Source organism: Acomys russatus, chromosome 18 (assembly GCF_903995435.1).
Source record: "Acomys russatus chromosome 18, mAcoRus1.1, whole genome shotgun sequence".
NCBI classification, from domain to species: Eukaryota; Metazoa; Chordata; class Mammalia; order Rodentia; family Muridae; genus Acomys; species Acomys russatus.
In genome coordinates this window covers 1,211,528-1,230,509 of record NC_067154.1, presented here as the reverse complement: position 1 = coordinate 1,230,509, position 18,982 = coordinate 1,211,528, and the positions used below count along the sequence as shown (strand labels likewise).

General features: G+C 43.1%; 1 protein-coding gene across 1 annotated transcript in view; it reads right to left on the bottom strand.

Annotated features, from left to right (window-relative positions):
* Window positions 1–2,365: 2,365 nt before the first annotated feature.
* Window positions 2,366–18,982, bottom strand: part of Fgf9 (fibroblast growth factor 9) — a 38,701-nt gene continuing 22,084 nt past the window's right edge. Inside the window, exon 3 of the mRNA XM_051160637.1 lies at window positions 2,366–2,815. Within this exon, the coding sequence (XP_051016594.1) occupies window positions 2,570–2,815 (246 nt within the window). The 3' untranslated portion in view covers window positions 2,366–2,569. The remainder of the gene's footprint in view (window positions 2,816–18,982) is intronic.

Here is an 18,982-nt window from a genome sequence, read left to right as displayed (position 1 = left end):
CCATTACAGTTTATTGTGTTGGTTACCAAAAGCAGACAACATTTTGTTTTTAAAAAAAAAAAAAAAAGGTACCAAAACAAAGTCCAAAAATAGATATTAAAGTAGCATTTTCTGAGAATGTATGAAAACTTTCAGCTTTCGCACAATTCTTCACTCTTCTGGGCTGACTTGCTGGAACCCCTGGTCCTATGTGATTGTTATTGGCTGTCTTTTAAGTTTGATTTCTTCTTCAGATATTACAGTTATGACATTCTAGGAACCTAATTCTTTCCTGTGGTCGAATGTTGAATGTTTTTCTGGAAAAATAAAATAAAATAAATGCTTTTGGAAACACGGAAGTCTGAGTGTGCAAACATCTTAGCAGCGAACTGTTAAACAGCAAGTAAGAACCCTGCTCAGAATTCAACGCAGCTCCTGTTTAGAAAGTGAAGGGGAGGGGGGAATCCAAAGAAGGCATTCTGATCTTTGTCTTTTTTACTATTTCACAGAGCATCTACTCCCTCTCTCGAAGACATCTTTCAATTCCAAATACAAGCTTTCAGCTCTTCCCTAATGCTAGCCCGCAGGGCACATCACTATGTGCTCCCACTTGGACCATAGAGGGCTCCCTGTATTTGCTCACGACAGGAAATCAGGAGGCACTTCTAGCTCACAGCAGCATTAGCTTGCCAGTGACATGCTTTCATTTCCCAAAAATTAGCCACACAAATTCAAACACTTTTTTTTTAAACTATCACTTTCAATTTCCCAATGTTAGCGGGCTAGAAAGTGAGAATAATATTGCTTCAAGAATTTGGCTCTTTTCACCTTAGTATATAGTGAGCGATAAATGGCCTCCCTTGCCCAGTGGGAGAATTTCTGCTATCAAATAAATATGTATTCTTGAGCTTTTCAGCATCTAATGTTATAAAATATTTTTGTAAACAGTGTTCTAGACAGTAACCTGTTCTTCGAGCACTCTTGAAGACAGACTCAGAGAAGAAAGCACAGACAATGAGTACAGTACCCCTCTAATGGCATTACTGATAAACATTTATTGGTTTCGTGTTGCAAGTTTTACTCGAAGGGTACTATCCCCCACATAATTATGACAGTTCACACCAAATGCAATCTCCATAAAAGGTGTTATAATGAGCCCTAGGGTCCTCGTATACTTCCATATTTGATAGCCAAGACACAAATAAAAAGTTTACAAGAATGATCCTGTTCAGTTGATTTTTGCCTCAAAAAAAAAAAAGAGCAAAAGAAGAGGAGGAGGAGAGGAAGAAGAAGAAGAAGAAGAAGAAGAAGAAGAAGAAGAAGAAGAAGAAGAAGAAGAAGAAGAAGAAACGAAGAAGATGGTGCTATGTAAACTTTTTTCCTCTCCCGTGGGAATTTTAAATCAGTGCCATGTTTGATGTTAGTCCTGTTGTTATGGAAACGGGCTGAATTAAAAAGCATAGTCATTGCTTAGCTTTGGTACACTCTGCAATAGATTAAAACAAGTAAGACATACACCAACCCTCATGTGTTCCAACCGGCCAGTTATGCTGAGACTGAGTTACGAGAGAGGAAAATTACAGACACGAGATGGAGGGTTGAGACCCAGTTTATCTTTAATCCTCTGGGGTAAGCTATGAAACAAGCAGTCTGAAGAGTGAATACTCAGTGTCGTGAGCGATGTGCAGAAGTTTACAATAATATGGGCACAAAATAGATTGTCGCCTTTAGTACATTAGGGCCATTAGAATTTCTCGTATACCTACTTGCATGAAGTTACCACAGGTTCATAGCAGACTTTGCCATTTAATGCCTACAGAGCCTAAAGCTTCCAAAATGCCTATCTGGCCTGTACATATTTCATTAAAAATAAACTCTATATAATAAATAAATATATAAAATAAATAAAATGTTGCCTTTGGAATTTCTATAAATAAATTTAACCTTTTTTCTCTTTTTTTCTTTTTTTTCTTGTTTTTTTTTTCTTTTTTCTTTTTCTTTCCTTTTTTCTTTCTTTTATTTTTTTTTTCTTTTAAACTAAGAGGTCTTTGCTTAAGTTCACTGGGCTATGACACCAGCGAGAATGAACTGATAGTCTTTTAAGTAAGACTGCACCCTCCACGCCTATGGAGAGGCAGTGTTCCCTTGAGCAGGCCACCAGCCAAAAAAATCCTGATGAGTTGAAGTATGGCAGCTGTGCTGATATAGGATGAAGTTCAACTGATCAAAAAACGTAAAAGCGTGTCTATTTCCCAGCATGCATCAGGCCGTTGTCCTCTTGGCGTGCTGCTGTCCCCCCTCGCCTCACCCCACTCATGCACTCGCACCCTCTCACGCAGCCTCTCTCCCCTGCTTTCACAATAACCCAAGCAAGTGGCCCCAGGCAGCCCTCCAGGAGGACCAGCCGCCGCCAGTAAGCGCAGAGCAAATCAGCAAGTCCTCATCCAAGCTTCCACCATCATACACATGCGAGACAAAGTTTGGCAACTGTGGAGCTGAGGTGACGGCTCTGCTAATCAATAAGAACCCACCGCAGGAAAGCATTTATAGTGGTTATGTTTTAAGGGCTCAAGTGAAGACACTGTCTTTGTCAACTTTGGCTTAGAATATCCTTATATAGTTCAGGTACTTTGTCAGGGTCCACGGGTCTAGGTAAAAAATGCGTAAATTTCTGGTGCCGTTTAGTCCTGGTCCCCTCTCTTGGCGTCCCGTCCTTATTTAATGCAACATAGTATCTCCTTCCGGTGTCCACGTGTTTATACAGGTTGGAAGAGTAGGTGTTGTACCAGTTCTCTTCAAACTGTTCTCTGAATACACACTCTTGTGTTAGCTTTTCCTGTCAAAAAAAAAAAAGAAGAAAGGAAATAAATACACTGCAGAATGGAGCTCCTTATTAAAAAGCAATATTCCTCATTGTTACACATGAGCTGGAGACCCCGTTATTCAAAACTCTTTAGGTCAGAATAGTTTTAAACCACTTTTTTTCAAAAAGTTTTGGGACATTTGCATATGCATAATGAGATACCTAGGATGTGGGACCCATATCTAAGCACAAAATTCACTTATGTTTCAAATATACCTTCTACACATAGCCCGAAGGCAACCTTGCATCATATGTTTCCATTAAAATTCTCATAATATGGAATTTTCCACTTGTGACATCGTGTTAGTACTAAAAAAAAAAAAGGAGGGGCTTAAATATGGGGACATTTCAGAGTTCACACTTCCAAATCAAGGATGTTTGAACCATATAAGCCTAATAAGAAAACCATTTTTTATTTTAAACTTTATTATTTTAAAAAGTTGCAAGTAAAAAAGTTACATATGGAAATTAACAATAATCAAAAAGGGCAAGATTCAGTGGTCTTCTATGCAGCTACACCAACTGTCAGAACAGAAGCTATGAGGCTTCACACTAGATTTTAAGTTTTCACTGTCAAATAAATTGTATGTACTTGTCCACCACCCAAAATGGAAAAAAAAAAAACATTTTTAACTGTTTCAATTCGTTTTGGAAAAAAAAAAGCTGTTTTAACTCCATCAAGTTAATGGCATTTGAATTTCTTATTCAAGATGGCTAAAGCACAAAAGATTCTAAGCAATTTGGGGAATGGGAGAAAATCAAAATACTGAACTTTTTTTTAGACAATATTCATTAGTTTTTCTGTGATCTAGCTATTCAAAGTAGAAATGTCAAGGATGAAGTCAAGAGCAAGTCACACCTTCATGAATATAAAAATTTAACACAAAAACAATCTGCTAACACGTTCCAGTCACTATATTCAAAGGACAACTGGGCCACTGGGCCATTCTTACTTTCACCACGGCATTTGGCTGGTGACTTCCCTGGGAGGGATTTGCCCAAGCAGAGGCTCTAAGAAGCTCCTCATCATTAGTAGATTTCTATAGAGTGCTTGCCATCCTCAGTGACATGGGCGGGTTAACAGTGAGTGAAGTCTTGAAGCACCCTGTCACATGGGTTACACGCTAGCTTCAGTGTGTACGTGCTCACCTGAGGCATGGCTTCAACCTGCGGGTTACGTAAGCCCCTACGCTTTAAAAGTTTGATCTCAACATTTACAAAATAGCTATTTTCTTAAATCCCTTGGAGAACGGGGCAGTGGTGGTGCACGCTGTTGATCCTAGCACTCGGTAGGTATAGGCAAAAGGATCTCTGAGTTTGAGTCCAGCTTGGTCTATTGAGTAAGTTCCTGGACAACCAGGGCCACACAGAGAAACCCCATCTTGAAAAACCAGACAAACAATCCCTGAGAGAAGTCCAAAGGAGACCTTTCTCGGTGCACATTTTAAGATATCCATTGCACCTCGGTATACTCAAAGGATTGGCTTCAAGACACCCCACAAAATCTGTGGGTGTTCCAGTCCCCTTACATAAAAGCAGTGTGCCTGCCTAGAGCCTATGCATCCTTCTGAAGACTTTAAACCATCTCTAGGTAACTAAGGTACCTAATAGAGAGTAAATACAGTGTAAATTGTTGCACAGTGTATCATTGAAAACACAACTTCTTCAACTGTGGGGTGTGGTCTCATATGGGATCATGCAACTGAATGTGGGGGGCACAAAGAGAACCAACAACTATAAAAGGTCCCCAAATGTGCAACAACCAAAACTAATTGAAACTCAAATTCAAAATGCATCTGAGGCGCTTCTGGCAGCACGCTCCCACATTGCGTCACGAGACTTCACTGCAGGCTCGTTCTGAACAACGGGCTGTGCATGTGCTGTGCTGCTCATGTTGTCAGCTACACAGAGCCAACCAGCACTGCCTGAAGCAGCTTGGCTCAGACCAGAGACTGTTAAGTGCATGAATTGTAATGTTTTCACCATACATAAGAACTTTTCTACTCTTGTAAAAGCAAAACCATTTAATTATGAGAAACAAAGACTTTAATATTTTCCACTTTAATGTGTAAGTTTTTCAAATTAGAACATCTTTGGATTGTGTTATGTTAGAATGTTTGATTTTAAGATTCCTTTATTTGAGTTTCATAAAACCTGAGTTGCTGACTTCGTTTCATTAAAAAAACAAAAATTGGGGGTTGAGGTTACAATAGACTTTCCAACAGTTTCTAAAATGATCCTAGACATACTTCTGATATTTTGTACTACATATTTATGCAAAGCAATGTCCTCAGCATTGATGCTTATAAAGTCAATGTCATGGTGAGCTCTGGACAGCACTGAACACACTCTACATCTGCACATCAAATACTCTGCCAAGGTTTAGGCCTGGTGTACGCGTAAGAGAGCAGCCCCACCCCACCAGCATGCAAATTGCTTTCATCTTTGCATACAGGCCAAAGAACTGTTTAAAATTTCTTTGTGATTTAGCAAGTGTTTTATTTGTGTACCTATTTTATATACACGCACACTCACGACCACAAAGCCTTCGTGAGCGGGAACTGCTTAGAGCCTGGGTTTAGGGACTAAAGACAAGAGAGAAATGTGTGTGTCACAGGTTTTCAATCCACGGGGGGCTGGATGTACAGGTGTGCATCCCATGGGTCAGAAGGGATATCCATCTTGACTGGGAGAATATTTCCAAACATAATAAAGTAAAAAAAAAAATTCCTGTAGCCCCCTGGTTCTTGAATTAAATTGGAGACGTACCCCTTATTTCTTTTTTTGTACCCCCTTATTTCATAAGCCAAGCTCAGAGCACAGAGATGCCAAGAGGAGAGCTAGTCTCCATTTACATTCTTACTGTAAAAAAATCTTTATTGTCTTAAATACCATCCCCTTCCTCTCTCCCTGCATTCTATGAAAAGTGCAGTCTCTTCTGCACCTCACAGTGCAGAACAGCATGCCCATCACATCCCACAGCCACGAACACAGCCCGGTCTTATCACAACTCAGTTGGAACCTTTAAAATCAATACCTTCCTAGTTAGTTATTTTTAAGCTTAAAAACTAAGAATGCTCTTACAAACTCTCTGCTGAGTGCCTGCTGTTGCTATCCAAATGGGAAAGTTCATAAAATCAGGGCAAGTGGTGCTGGCCCTGGCTAGACACTACTCCAGATGTGACACCGTTGCTGTGGGGACCAACACTGATGAGGACCCTTGGACTCTCCCTCTTGCCATGCTCTGGAAGCTGGAATCAGCTCGCTGCTCCTCTCACCAAATCGACGGATGCATAGGCCAGAAGAGAATCAGCAAGGGGCCAAAGACCAAGCCTTCCTGAAAGTGTGTGACCACAGTCACCTCGTGCCCTCCAAGTATCCTGTGAACATTCCCTTTGACAAAACTGCCATTACAAAGATGCCTTCAGAGCCAGATCTAGAACTCAAGGCCAGGTGGAAGGCCAAGGCTAAGGCCAAGGCTGAGGAGTGGCACAAGGCAGGCAGGAACAAATGGTTCTGCTAGAGGCTTAAGTTTTAGGTGTATTTTTTGTTTCCATCATTACCAATAGGAAAAGGTGACTCTTAAAAAATTATCGTTTTTGGGTGAACTCACTCATTATGATAATTTCTAGATCAATCCATTTGTCCACAAATTTCGGGAATTCCTTGTTTTTAAAAGCTGAGTAGTATTCCATAGTGTAAATGTACCACAGTTTCTTAGTCCATTCTTCTACTGAGGGACACTTAGGCTATTTCCATGTTCTGGCTATTATGTATAGAGCAGCTATGAACATGGTTGAGCATATGTCCCTGTTATGTGGTAGGGCATTTTCTGAGTATATTCCAAGGAGTGGGATAGCTGGGTCTTGAGGAAGCCCTATTCCCATTTTTCTGAGAAAGCGCCAGATAGCTTTCCAAAGTGGTTGTACTAGTTTGCATTCCCACCAGCAATGAAGGAGTGTTCCTCTCTCTCCACACCTCGCCAACATGTGGTGTCATTTGAGTTTTAGAGACAAACGGTATATACTCACTTATATCAAAACACTAGTCCAAGGGATACGTACCATGAAAAACTTTACTTACCAAGAAAGTGGATCAGAGGAGAGGACATCCTATTGAGACTTTAGGCGAGAGTAGCATGGAAGAATGAGGAAATAGTAGGACCCACAGGGTCCCGGAAACCTACAAGAAGAACTTTATGACAGGCAGATCTGGGTTCTGGGGTCCTCCTCAAACTAAGGTACCAGCCAAGGAGAATATAGGCAGTAAACTTCGAACCCCTACCAAGACCTAGCCAACGAACATGATATTCTCCACCGTTGAGTGGAGAGTGAGATCTGACTCTCACACGAACTCTGGTGCCCCTTTTCTGACCATGTCCCCTGGATGGGGAGGCCTGGTGGCACTCAGAGGAAGGATAGCAAGTTACCAAGAAGAGACTCGGTATTCCAAGAGCATATATAGGGGGAGGAGGTCTCCCTCAATCACAGACATAGGGGAGGGGAGAAGGGGGAAAGCAGGAGGGAGGGAAGAATGGGAGGAAACAGGGGAAGGGCTAACAATCGAGATGTAAATGAATAAATTAATAAAAAAACAAAAAAAAACAAAAAAATTATCATTTTGCTCTTGTCTACTTGGCCCCTTGAACAAGTGAAGAATAGGAAAGTAGGTCCTCAGGCTCTGCAGCCATAAAGCTGACCCCTGGCAGACTGTGATTACTTGGAGTATTGGTTGCATGAGGACCAAACATGTTACAATAGATGTTTCTAGAGCATTTTCACTGCTTTCAGGACTCTGAGTTGCGCAAGGATGAACTGCAGGAAGGTATGTGTAGCTTCCATGCGATGCTGTGGAGTTCTACGTGAGAGACCTGAGGATGGGCCTCTGTGGGCGTGTCGAGGGGACCCTAGAACTATCCCCTACAACTACTGAGGGACAACCGCTATCAAAAACAGGGAGGGGAACTCAATCTTCTTCCATTCCTGTACAGCACACTTTCCATACCACCAAAATACTGATGCTCCTTTGTATTCATATAGCAGGCATGTGACTTAACACACTAAGTTCAGAAAAACCTTTTTCTTGACCTTCTCCCATTGTCAGAAAGTCAAGAAGACCAAATCAAAAAGGACAGAACTTTACAAAAAAAATCAACCGACAGTTCAATATAACACATGTTTACCTCATCTCTTTGTTTTTTCATTTGCATTTCTTGATGAGGGAGTGGGGCAGCTCATGCCATGGTCCATGTGTAGAGGTCAGAAAACAATTTGCATTCTCCTCTTCTACCATATGGCGCCTGGGGACTGACTCTGGTGGTCAGTCTTGGTAGCAAGTGCCTTTAGGCACTGAGCCGTCTTACTGGCCCCTTATCTCTTTCTTAACCCAAAGGACTAAGACATCTTCAAAACACTTTTACCAGCTTCCTCCTAAGTTCTCTTCCAAGGTGCCAAAGGGCATCATCAAGGTTGTCAGTATTGTTTCTGCTTTGTTTATTTGGGTTGTGTAGTGTTTGGAACCCAAATTCTGGGCCTTGTACATACTATGTAAGTGCACTACCACTGAGCACCCCCTCTGCCCTGAGGTGCTCAACAAAGTGTCACGTCATCAGACAAACATGTGTTATGTGTAAGTTGAAACAAGGGAACGTGGGAGACAAGGATCCGTCCATTCATACTGGCCTCATAGGGACGAAGTGGATGGCAGAAAGCAAAGGCCTCATCCAGAGCACCTGCCCCCCACACACATGGGATGCTCCCACTGAACCAGCCTGAGGAGGCTCAGCCTCAAGAGGGTGCCGGGTGCACAGAAAAGAGCAATCTTCCACTCTCCCTACCCGTAAATCTAGAAGGGGCTTCTAGCCCAATGCAGCCGCCCCTGCGCTAAGGAGACGGCCTGAGCCTGATTATTTCCCACACGTCGCCATGAAAGCCCTTCAGACAAACAGCAACAGCGTGTTCAAGCCTTCAGTCAATATTTCAGGGTTTACTTCCATCTATAGAGCCATCTCCTCTCGAGAAAGTTCATTCATGGCTAAAAAACAAATTCAGGAAATTTTCTAACCATTTTTTTTTCTCATTGATGAAATGAAATTTAAAAAAGTAGAACTGGATGCTCAGACTTCAGTCATAGGGAGGATGGGGTGGAGAGACAGGAAGTATGGATTGAGATTAAGGGTTCTTTCCTGCTGTTGGAAATGGTATCACCAGACAAATATGGCAAAGTAAGTCTTTATTTAAAAAATATATAGACTGATTCCTCCTTGTTGGGAACCGGGACTCCGGAGCAGTTCCTGCTCCCTTTGTCCACAGGCACACCAGCTCCGTGGAGGCCTTTCTTACCCCAGAGGTGGACCACCCAAAGCTCAGCTGTGAGAGCTGACTCACACCCTGGAAGAAGACTTGTCTCACATCTCGACTGCACCCCTCACTCACTGAGGAGACACAGACAACTGTTTATGTCCTTCCTCAGGTCTGAATGGTCTTATGTTTAAAAGGTTAGGCCAGCTCAGGTAGCCCTAAACTAAAAATCCAAAATGCTCCTGGTGTCTGAATTTGGGGACACGGTGTCAGCATTCATGAAGCTTAGTATTTAAGGTGTTTTTTTTTTTTTCATTAGGAATATTCAACTGGCCCCAACTCTACAAATACTCCAAAGACTTTCGGCCCCAAGAATTTCCAACGTTTATTGCAAATGCTCAGTCTATAGCACGGAGCCAGAGACAGTGTGATAACAAAGATGCCATCAGAGAACAGGGCGAGGCTCCTGGAAGGCTTCAGTGAACAACGGTGTCTCTGATGCTATGTAAACGTCAGAACCTCTCAGCAACGGAATACAGCTGTGTCATTTTCCAGTTACATGTGGGGCAGTAAGCCCAGACAGAGGTAAGGTGACACAGCCTCACACGGACCGTAGCCTCTGGTCATTCTGATGGGGAAGGCAGGGGTGCAGGACACTCCAGAAACCCCACTCCAGCCACCGCTCCCTTAGGGCCTGGCTCCTTCTGCTTCTCGCTGCTCACTGAGGACCTTAGGGTTCCTGTAGCTTTGTTGACCTGTGGAACATGGGGTGCCATGTCCCAAAGGGCCACCAACCACTAGGGATGTCACCTGAGGAAAGAGCTAGCGGCGACAGGCTGCACTCCTCTGGGGTCTCGTGCACTTCTTTTTGTCTTTTCCACAACATGTGATGTTAGTTTTGCAGGAGGAAGGGAAGGAAATGAAGCAGAGAGTGTGGGAAATTTTTCTACATGGCCAGAAGATTCTCCTGGCACATTTTAAAACAATAAAAAAAAATTCCTTAAGGATAATAAGGTAAGCTAAGAAGCAGAACTGACATTTGCACAGCTCAAATGCCGTGGCTTTCTCCCTCACAGGCTGGTCAGCATTGTTTATGTACTCAGAACTTTCTAGGCAACCCAGAAAATATGGTGTTTGTTCACCTTTAAGAAGTCTAACCTCAGCCAACATTTTCCTGGTGGTCAGCTCAGTGATGTCATAGAGCGGAGGGCTCCATAACTTGAGTTAAGTGAGGGGAGTTATGCCGACGCTGGACTGTAAAACCAACAGTGCACCCCAACTTCCATAATCACGCTTGCTATACCACTCTGATAAGCAGCTTTCCACCAAAATTAAGACTCTTGCAGAAAATGAAAAAAAAAAAAAAAAAAAAAACTTCCCTATGCCAGGGCCACATTGCAAATGGGGATCATGTCAACACTGTTGGCTTTACACAGACAAGCAAGATTTACAGTCCACTTCCTTATGCACACACTTCAGTTCTAGGTGATGGCAGACATTCTAAGTTATGTATTTCTATTCCAAATTATCTTTAATTAAAATAGATAGGCAAATGCAAGTTGGAGATATAGGGGAGAAAATCGTATGAACCTGTCTTTTACATATGTGCAGAAGGAGAGTGTGGGCCTTCAAATAAACTGTACACTTTTTAGAATTATAGAACACAGATGTTTTAAAACTCACCACATGTTTCCAATGCAGACAGTTTATAGAGTATTCCACTATAAAGTGATCAATTCTTGTTTTATTGTATTTCCATGTTTTAAATTTTTTTAGATTATTTAACTGTAGCTGTTTATGGCATACCTATCTTTGAACTATTGGATTTTATCACTAGACTTGGGTGGAGAATGTGGATTTAATTCAAAAGTCTACTAAAGTCCATGCTTTGGAACAAAATCTGGTGAATGTTAGCAGCTATGGAAACCTCTTTTCATTTCATGTCATCAAATTCTGAGCAATGGGAAAAACTGAAATTAAAACTTCAAAACTTTTACCATTCCTGTTTAAAGCAAAGCATGAGATAATATAGTGAAAATTACGGTACAGCCCAGAGAATGCCTAAGCACACTTATCTAGACACTAATGTAAAATATTAGAAAATGTGAGAGTAGGTGACCCACACCAGGCATTGTTGTGCGCAACTTTAATCTATGCCCTCTTTATTGAAAAAAAAAAACAAAATTAGAGATGTTACAATATTTGAAACAGAATAACAGTTCTTCTTACAAACACACAGGCTTGAATCTTGCTGTCTTAGGACATGGCTCCCACATGATTGTGTGGCATAGCCTCCACCACGCTATGTAAATGACTGCATTAACTCAACACCATGGTCGCTTAAACAGCCGGCTGCTAGGATATAAACACCAGAGCAGGGGAACTCGTGACAGGGACTTAATTGCAAAGCTCCTGAACACATTTCCGGAGTTAATGACTTCGCCGTAGTCATTCATTCTCATATCTGCTGTTTGTTACAGTCCAGGTAGTTAAGCCTCCCTTAACCACAATGACTCCTTCTCATTAATAATACAGCAGTAAAGCCTTAATGGGAGCTGTTGCAAGGACCAGGGCGATTAAATATAATGACTAAAGGACCATTAATAAGAAGCCAGGTCTTTTAACTGTTCTCTCCTGGGAGAAGTCCCCAACCAGATAGAAAGAAGAGTGGGAGGGCACCTTCTCTTATGCTGTCAGACACCCCAACTCAGATCCAAGTCCCGCCCCCCACCCCAGGCCCACAACACTCTTCCTCACCTTAAGTCCTGTTTCTCAAAACCTCTTTAATTCCCCACCATTCTGGACAGACTTGCCTGGATCTCATATTCTTGAGCGTCTCTGTTGCCTCTGGGGCTGTAGGAACAATGAAGTGGGTTGCACCCCAAAAGGCAGCTTTTCCTTTTGTCTTATCAAAATATATCAGAAAAAAATATGAGGAAGGGGAAGAATAGGGAGATTGCTGACCAATGAGTAAAAGTCGCAGAGGTAGGAGGAAGATAGTTTTAAAAAAAATGTTGTACACTTCAAAAAGCAAAAGGGAAAGACGTTGGTGCTTCACCAACAGAAACAACACGTGTCTGAGATGAATGTGTTTAAGCTGATTTAAACATTGCACAGCAGTCTGGAGAGCAAGCTTATGGTAGAGTGCCTACTTAGCATGCACGATGCCCTGGGTTTAATCTCAGTCACACACACAAAAATAATAGATAGTATACAATGTATCCATGGTACCCCGAAATATGCACAATTTCTATGTTCTTCTGCACTGATTAAAACATACATTTAAGCCAGGCACAGTGTTTTTACACCTACAATGGTGGCTACTTGAGAAACTGAGGTGAAAGCATGGCTTATGCCCAAGAGTTCTAGGTCAGCCTAGACAACACAGTGAGATTCTCAACTCAAAACATTTAATTAAGTAATGTTCAATTAAGTATTAAATTGTTTAACATATTTTAATTCTATAAGATATATGTGAAATTAATAACTACTATAGTCTCTGCATTCTTCCCATACCGAAAGAAGGAAAGAAAGACAGAAAGAAAGAGAGAGAGAAAGAGGAAACAAAAGCTTGTACTTTGCAGAGTAAAGTTTTCCAGAGAAGAAGCACCAAGTTCCACCGCTGACCAAGAAGTTATCTGCCACTGGCACCTGCTGGGAGAGGGAAGCCAGCTTCCTGCAATGGAGTGACCCTGGGTATAGAAACTACACTCCAGAGCAGGCCCCATGCACATGAGCAGTTGTCCAACACAAAACAGACTCAATGATAGTTTTTTGTTTTGTCTTGTGAAGTTTTTCTTTGCTTTGCTTTCTTTGTTTTTCTGGGAGGAGTCGAGAGGGAAAGAGGTATGGAGGTCTATAGGATCCAGGAAGACTTGGGGCAGAGAAAAATATGATCAAGCATATTTTATAAAATTTTTTTAAATGTAATTTTAAGACACCAGAACCAGAAAAAAAGAAAGATATTTTCAGTATTTAGGAAGCAGTCAAGGACTTAATCTGAATCTGGATACAAGCACACACAGACACTTGTATACAGAGACACTGAAAACACACACAGACACATGTATACAGAGACACTGAAAAAATACACACACATGTATACAGAGACACTGAAAACACACACACACATACACACATGTATACAGAGACACTGAACACCGACACACACACAGACACATGTATATAGAGACACTGAACACACATGTATACAAAGACACTGAACACACAGACACATGTGTACAGAGACACTGAACACACACACACAGACACTTGTATACAGAGACACTGAACAAACACACACACACACACACACACACACACACACACACACACACTTCCATGTGCCATGCTTAGCCACCATGTGGCAATGAATAAGCTGCCAAGGACAGATCTGCTCTGCCAAGTAGGATGAGCGAGATTGGTTGGGGCCTTCCTTGGGAGCTGCTTACAGAAGTGAGTCTGTGTTTCACAAATCACACAGCTCACAGACTTTCTGCACATTTTCAAAGAGGTATTCCCACAGAGAAAACCTTGCTCTGCACAGAACAGAGGGAGAATTTAGAAAGCTTGCTCTTCGCTTTAGGCGACACTTAGACTTGTGCTAATGCACAGCTGATGTGAAGCTAATTCTTCTATAAACACACCTATGGAAAAAGTTCATCAAATTTCCTTTAAGATCTCAGAACAACTAACTTGGAAAACAAATCACAGGACACATTTTCACTGCAGACTACACCTGGTACGAGTAATGACATCATTCAATGACCACTTAAAACACACAGAGGGGGTGGGGAGAGGGAAAGGGAGAGAAAGAGAGATACGTAAAAGCTATAAATACATCAATGAAATGCTCTTGGTGAGAACTGAGGAGAGATGCCCTTGAAGACCCAGGGTGATGGACAATGAAGAAAAACAAAGCAAAGAGACTGAGAGGCAAGTGAAAGAAGGATTCAAAGAGGACGCCAGGCAAAGACAGACAAACCCAACAACTACTTGGTTTCTGGGATAACCATCAGATTATTTTGCTGGGAGGTAGACTCAAAAAAAATGAAAAATGAAGAGGCTTTCCAAGATAAATAAAGCAGTTTAAATTCAGCACACAGTTTGCAGAAATAAAAGGAAAGGGCTTGAAAGATCAGTGGATCTAATGGCAATGTAAGACCAAAGATAAATTCTGAAGAACTGAAAAAATACACAGAGTTTCCCCAGTAGAGGCACGCACGTTCCAGGAACATACTCTCCTAGACTGACCAACGAGGCTTCGGCTTGCTTCTCTGTAAAATAGGAGCATTGTACAAAGAGATGTCTAACGCCCACCCAACCCCTGTCCTAGGGATTGAAGCCAGTGCCTTCCAGATTGCTAGCTGTCAGCTCTCCACCCACCAACCTACACCTCAGCCCTGGAAGACCCCCCCCCTCCCCGGAGTGTAAAACCCTAATGCCTGAGTCTTAGGAACACCAGAATGCTAGTCATGATAACTCTGAAAGGACATGTTGAATGGGAAATGAAGAGACACTTCCAAGGGGCTGGAAAATAGAAAAAGAAATCAAATAAAACATACTGCTTCAGGTGCCCATTGGAGGCGGGAAGACAGCAACCTGGAAGTGCTGGCTGCAAGCAGGCTGGAGGGCAGGGCCTGTCGCTGTGTCAGAGATGAGCCAAGGAAAGAGAAGGGGGCAGCCCCTTCGTCACAAGATGAGCCCTATATTTCTCTCTGGAAGCCATTTAGAGGAGGAGCACCTTGTTACTGCTAAGACGTCCCTTGAGTTTTCCGTCTTCTTCCCCACACTGGCCTCAAGGAACACGGCTCCCGAAGGAGCTGTCCTCCTGGACGGTGAACCTCCCTGCAACATGAACTGCCTGAGAGAATTTAAACTCATGAAAGAGTAAAAGGTTAGCAACGCGGAGACATGTGGTGTGTGCACAAGGCAAAGAAAAGGCACCGCCGAAGAGATCCGATGATGCCAGGGACCCTGGTCACTCTACAGTATCTCCATGGGACTCTTGGATTTCTTCAGCACCTCTGACTGACGTTTGGGCACCTCTGGCACCCCCATCCCACTTATACCCACAGATAATCCTCCTCAGACTGGCAAGAAAGGGAGCCTGTCTCTGGCACTCTCCCTGCTCCTTGGATCCCCAACTTCTGGTATCCACAATGCTCAGTCAGTCCAAATTCCTCTGGAACTGGATCCTTCTATCCAGCCTCACTGTGTGATGTATGCATGGCTGCCGTCTTCTCCACACTTGCAGGATGATGTCTAATTCTCATGGAACCCCCCCCCCTCTGTCTTCTACAATATGAGTGAGCTACCATGACTAACTAGTCACCCTGTTATTCTAAGACCCCAAACACAAACTGATTTTTCGAGAAGGGGAATTCCCTCACACTTCCATATCACAGCTCATCATTGGAGGCAGGTACAGCAGGAACCTGGAGAAGAACCGATACAGAGGCCACGAGGGAATGCTGATCGCTTGCTTGCTCTCAGCCTTCCTCCTCTTCCTCCTCCTCCTCCTCTTCCTATTTCCTTATTCTTCTCTCATACAACTCATTCCACCCACAGTTTCCCATCCCCCACTTTCCTATTTCACTACCACCACCTCCCCTCTCCCCCAAATCCACTCCTCCTCCATTTCCCTTCAGAAAAGAGCAGGCCTCCCAGGGAGATTAGCTGAGCATGGCATACCAAGTTGCAGTAAGACCAGGCATAAAGCCCTCATATCAACCCAGTAGGAGGAAAAGGATCCCAAGAGCAGGCAAGAGTCAGAGTCACGCCCTCTCCCACTGCTGGGAGTCCACAGGGCCCTTGTTTAAAAATACGCTGTGCTAAGCAAGGTAGCTCATGGCTGTGACTCCCTCACTTGGGAGCCATGAAGATTGTCATGTGTTTGTAGCTAACTTGTCTCAGGCAAACAAGCAAATAAATGAATAAATTATTTAAAAGCACTTTAACTTTCCACCTTAAAAAAATAATAATTCTGATAGTTATTCTGGCTACTGTGAAAGCCTAGTGAACTCACCAACATGTAAACGTTAAAAACCATGGCAAAGAAAATTACAGCGTAAATCAAATGCCTAATAAAAGAATTTCTTTATTTAGGTGGGTAAAATAATAATCACTACATATGAGAATAAACTAGTGGGCAGGGGAAATGACTTGGTCGGCAACGGCACCTGTCCTGCAAGCGTGAGAACCCGAGTTCAATGCTCAGCACCCATTTACGAGCCGGGCATGACTCATGCCTAATGCTAGACAAGCAGAAGAACAGGATCTCTGAAGCTTGCCCAAGCAGTGAGCTCCGAGCTCAATGAGAGATCCTGACTGAAAAACTAAAACGGAAATCAGTAGAAGATGACACTAGATGTCAGACTCTGGTGTGTACACACACACACACACACACACACACACACACACACACACACAAATAAACTAACATTATTTCAAATTGCTTTTTTTTTTAATCTTTAAACATTGGTGTTAAGGCGATGTTATTATATTTAAAGAATAATTCAGCTAAGTCATGTGTCTTAACTGCAGAATTCAACTTGTGAGAAACACAAGGCATCGTGTCTCCCATGCAGGGAGAAGCACCGGAGGGCCCAGACACAGCACTGCCACTTGGGTTCTTGAGAAATACCAGGGAACAAGTGTGAGCTAAGCAGCGATGTGACCGGGTGCTAAGCTGGTCACATCACAGGCACTGTCTCCTCCCACACTCACAGCAGCGCTGTACAGCCACTATCATCAGCCTTGTCATTGTCTCAGCTCATTAGATTAAGAACACCCACCAAACCAATGGTTAATGTTTGCTGGGGCAGCAGGAGTCATTTTCTCCAGTGGTATAGCCACTAGGAAGAGGCCACGCTCCAGTAAATGACTTCCCATCCATGCTCATACAAGGAACCCTATTAAACTCAGGAGGTCATGTAAAGTATGGGAGTAAGAAGGAGACTTGTTGGGAAAAAATAAAAGGTTCACTGGAGTGGAAGAACAAGAGAGGATGATAGGGTAAAATGATCAAATATGTCTTATGCTTGCGGAAGCTGTCAAAGAGTGAATGAATGAATGACAGAGCAGCAGAACCAAGACTACACGCCTTAGGCTTCCATCCCTCCATGCCAACTGTCCACATTCCAAATGCTCATAATGAAAGCACAAGCCAGATTCTCCCCTAAATCGGGACAAGTAGAAATCAGTTTGGAAAAAAAAGAGAGAGAGAAAAGGATACATCCCAATTGAATACAGATACAGTCTCTGAAACACTGTAGCTTGCATGGAAAGTGAAAGAATAGTAGGAATGGGAAGGAAGGGGGGAGAGAAGACAGGAGGTGGGAGAATAGAGAGAAACCCCCAGCTTCCTCCAGGTGGCTGTGGGTGACATGAGGATGGCCTATGCCACATGGCAGCCGGGAAGACCACAGTTACCGGGCACCACCAGGAGAGGGGCATCCTTGGAACCACCTTGGCCGCTCAGTTCTTTGACTACTGCATTGAGTTTCCAGTACTTTCTTTTAAAAGAGGGACAATGCCTTCAATGGGTATTTCAATGAATACTTTATAGAAAACCAATTAAAAGGAAATCAACTGGATTTTAAGCATTTATAGGAAGTAAAAAAAAAAAAGATGACAACTCTTGAGTGTGCCCTTCCCCCCGCTTAACACCATAACCTTACGGTCCTAGGGAAGTCCTCTTTGGCAGGGGTGTCAAGAAGGCAAGCTTTTTTTCCCCCAGTTGGTTGTCACAGTGCCTCTAAGGCACACCAGGCCAAAAGGGTGACAAATGATGTTTCCTCACAGTGCCAAGGTGGTTTCTCATAGAGGCACAGCAGGGACATGTGGCCTGGCTCTTCAGAGGCCACCACAGGGCACTGGCTTCCACTTGATTCTAATGGAACTAGTTTTTTGTAAGGCTTGAAAGCATCTGCTTAGATGGGCCACAGGGTCACACAGAGGCAACAGCCTTCAAGCCGCTATGATACTGACAGGGGAGGAACCCTCCAAATGTCAACGCAGAAGCCTCTGAGATAAGCCGAGAGGAGGTGGGTCAGGCTCAGCTAGCAGCCACTGTTCCCAAGTGAGACAGCTAAGCCCCTTGGCCTCTGCTAGGAACACCTGCCTGCTTCGCGCTCCTCTGCCACATCCTCTCCCTATAGCTAGGCAATCCTCCTGCAAAATCTCAAGAGTTTTTACAGCTAATTGTATTAGAACATTTATTATACCACATCACAATTCTCTTTGTTTTTATTGTAGTTTTTGTTTAGTTATTTTGTGAGCTGAGCACCTGAGGGGCACACATGTGCCACAGCATGCATGTGGAGGTCAGAGAACAACTTGTGGGAAATCAGTTCTCTCTCTCTCTACGATGTGGGCTCCAGGGATCAAATCCAGGCTGTAAACCTTGGCAGCAAGTGCCTTTACCAGCTGAGCCATCTCACTGCCTGTGTAACTTAGGGTTTACACGTCTGATTCCCAAGCAAAGCCTTGGGTTCTTCTGAGCACCCACGTGACACAGGGCAAACATGGCCACACTTGTACGTCCAGCCAATAGTCATTCTTCACACAAGTTAACATCTAGAAGGTCTCCCAGAACGCTGAACCAATGCTCCCTGGGGAAAGCAAGGAATGAGGCTTCCACGAGCTTCCACCCACAGCATTTCTCTTAACCTATCAATACACTCTAGGTGCATTTCATTTCTGTTTAAAGGTGCTTACTTCACACACATTGCCGATTCGTGACGATGTGACCCACAGTAACATCGCCAAAATCAAGCCTCAGGGAAGCCTTTCTAAAAGCAAGCTTGCTCACACACCCTTCAGGGCTTTTATTAGCACT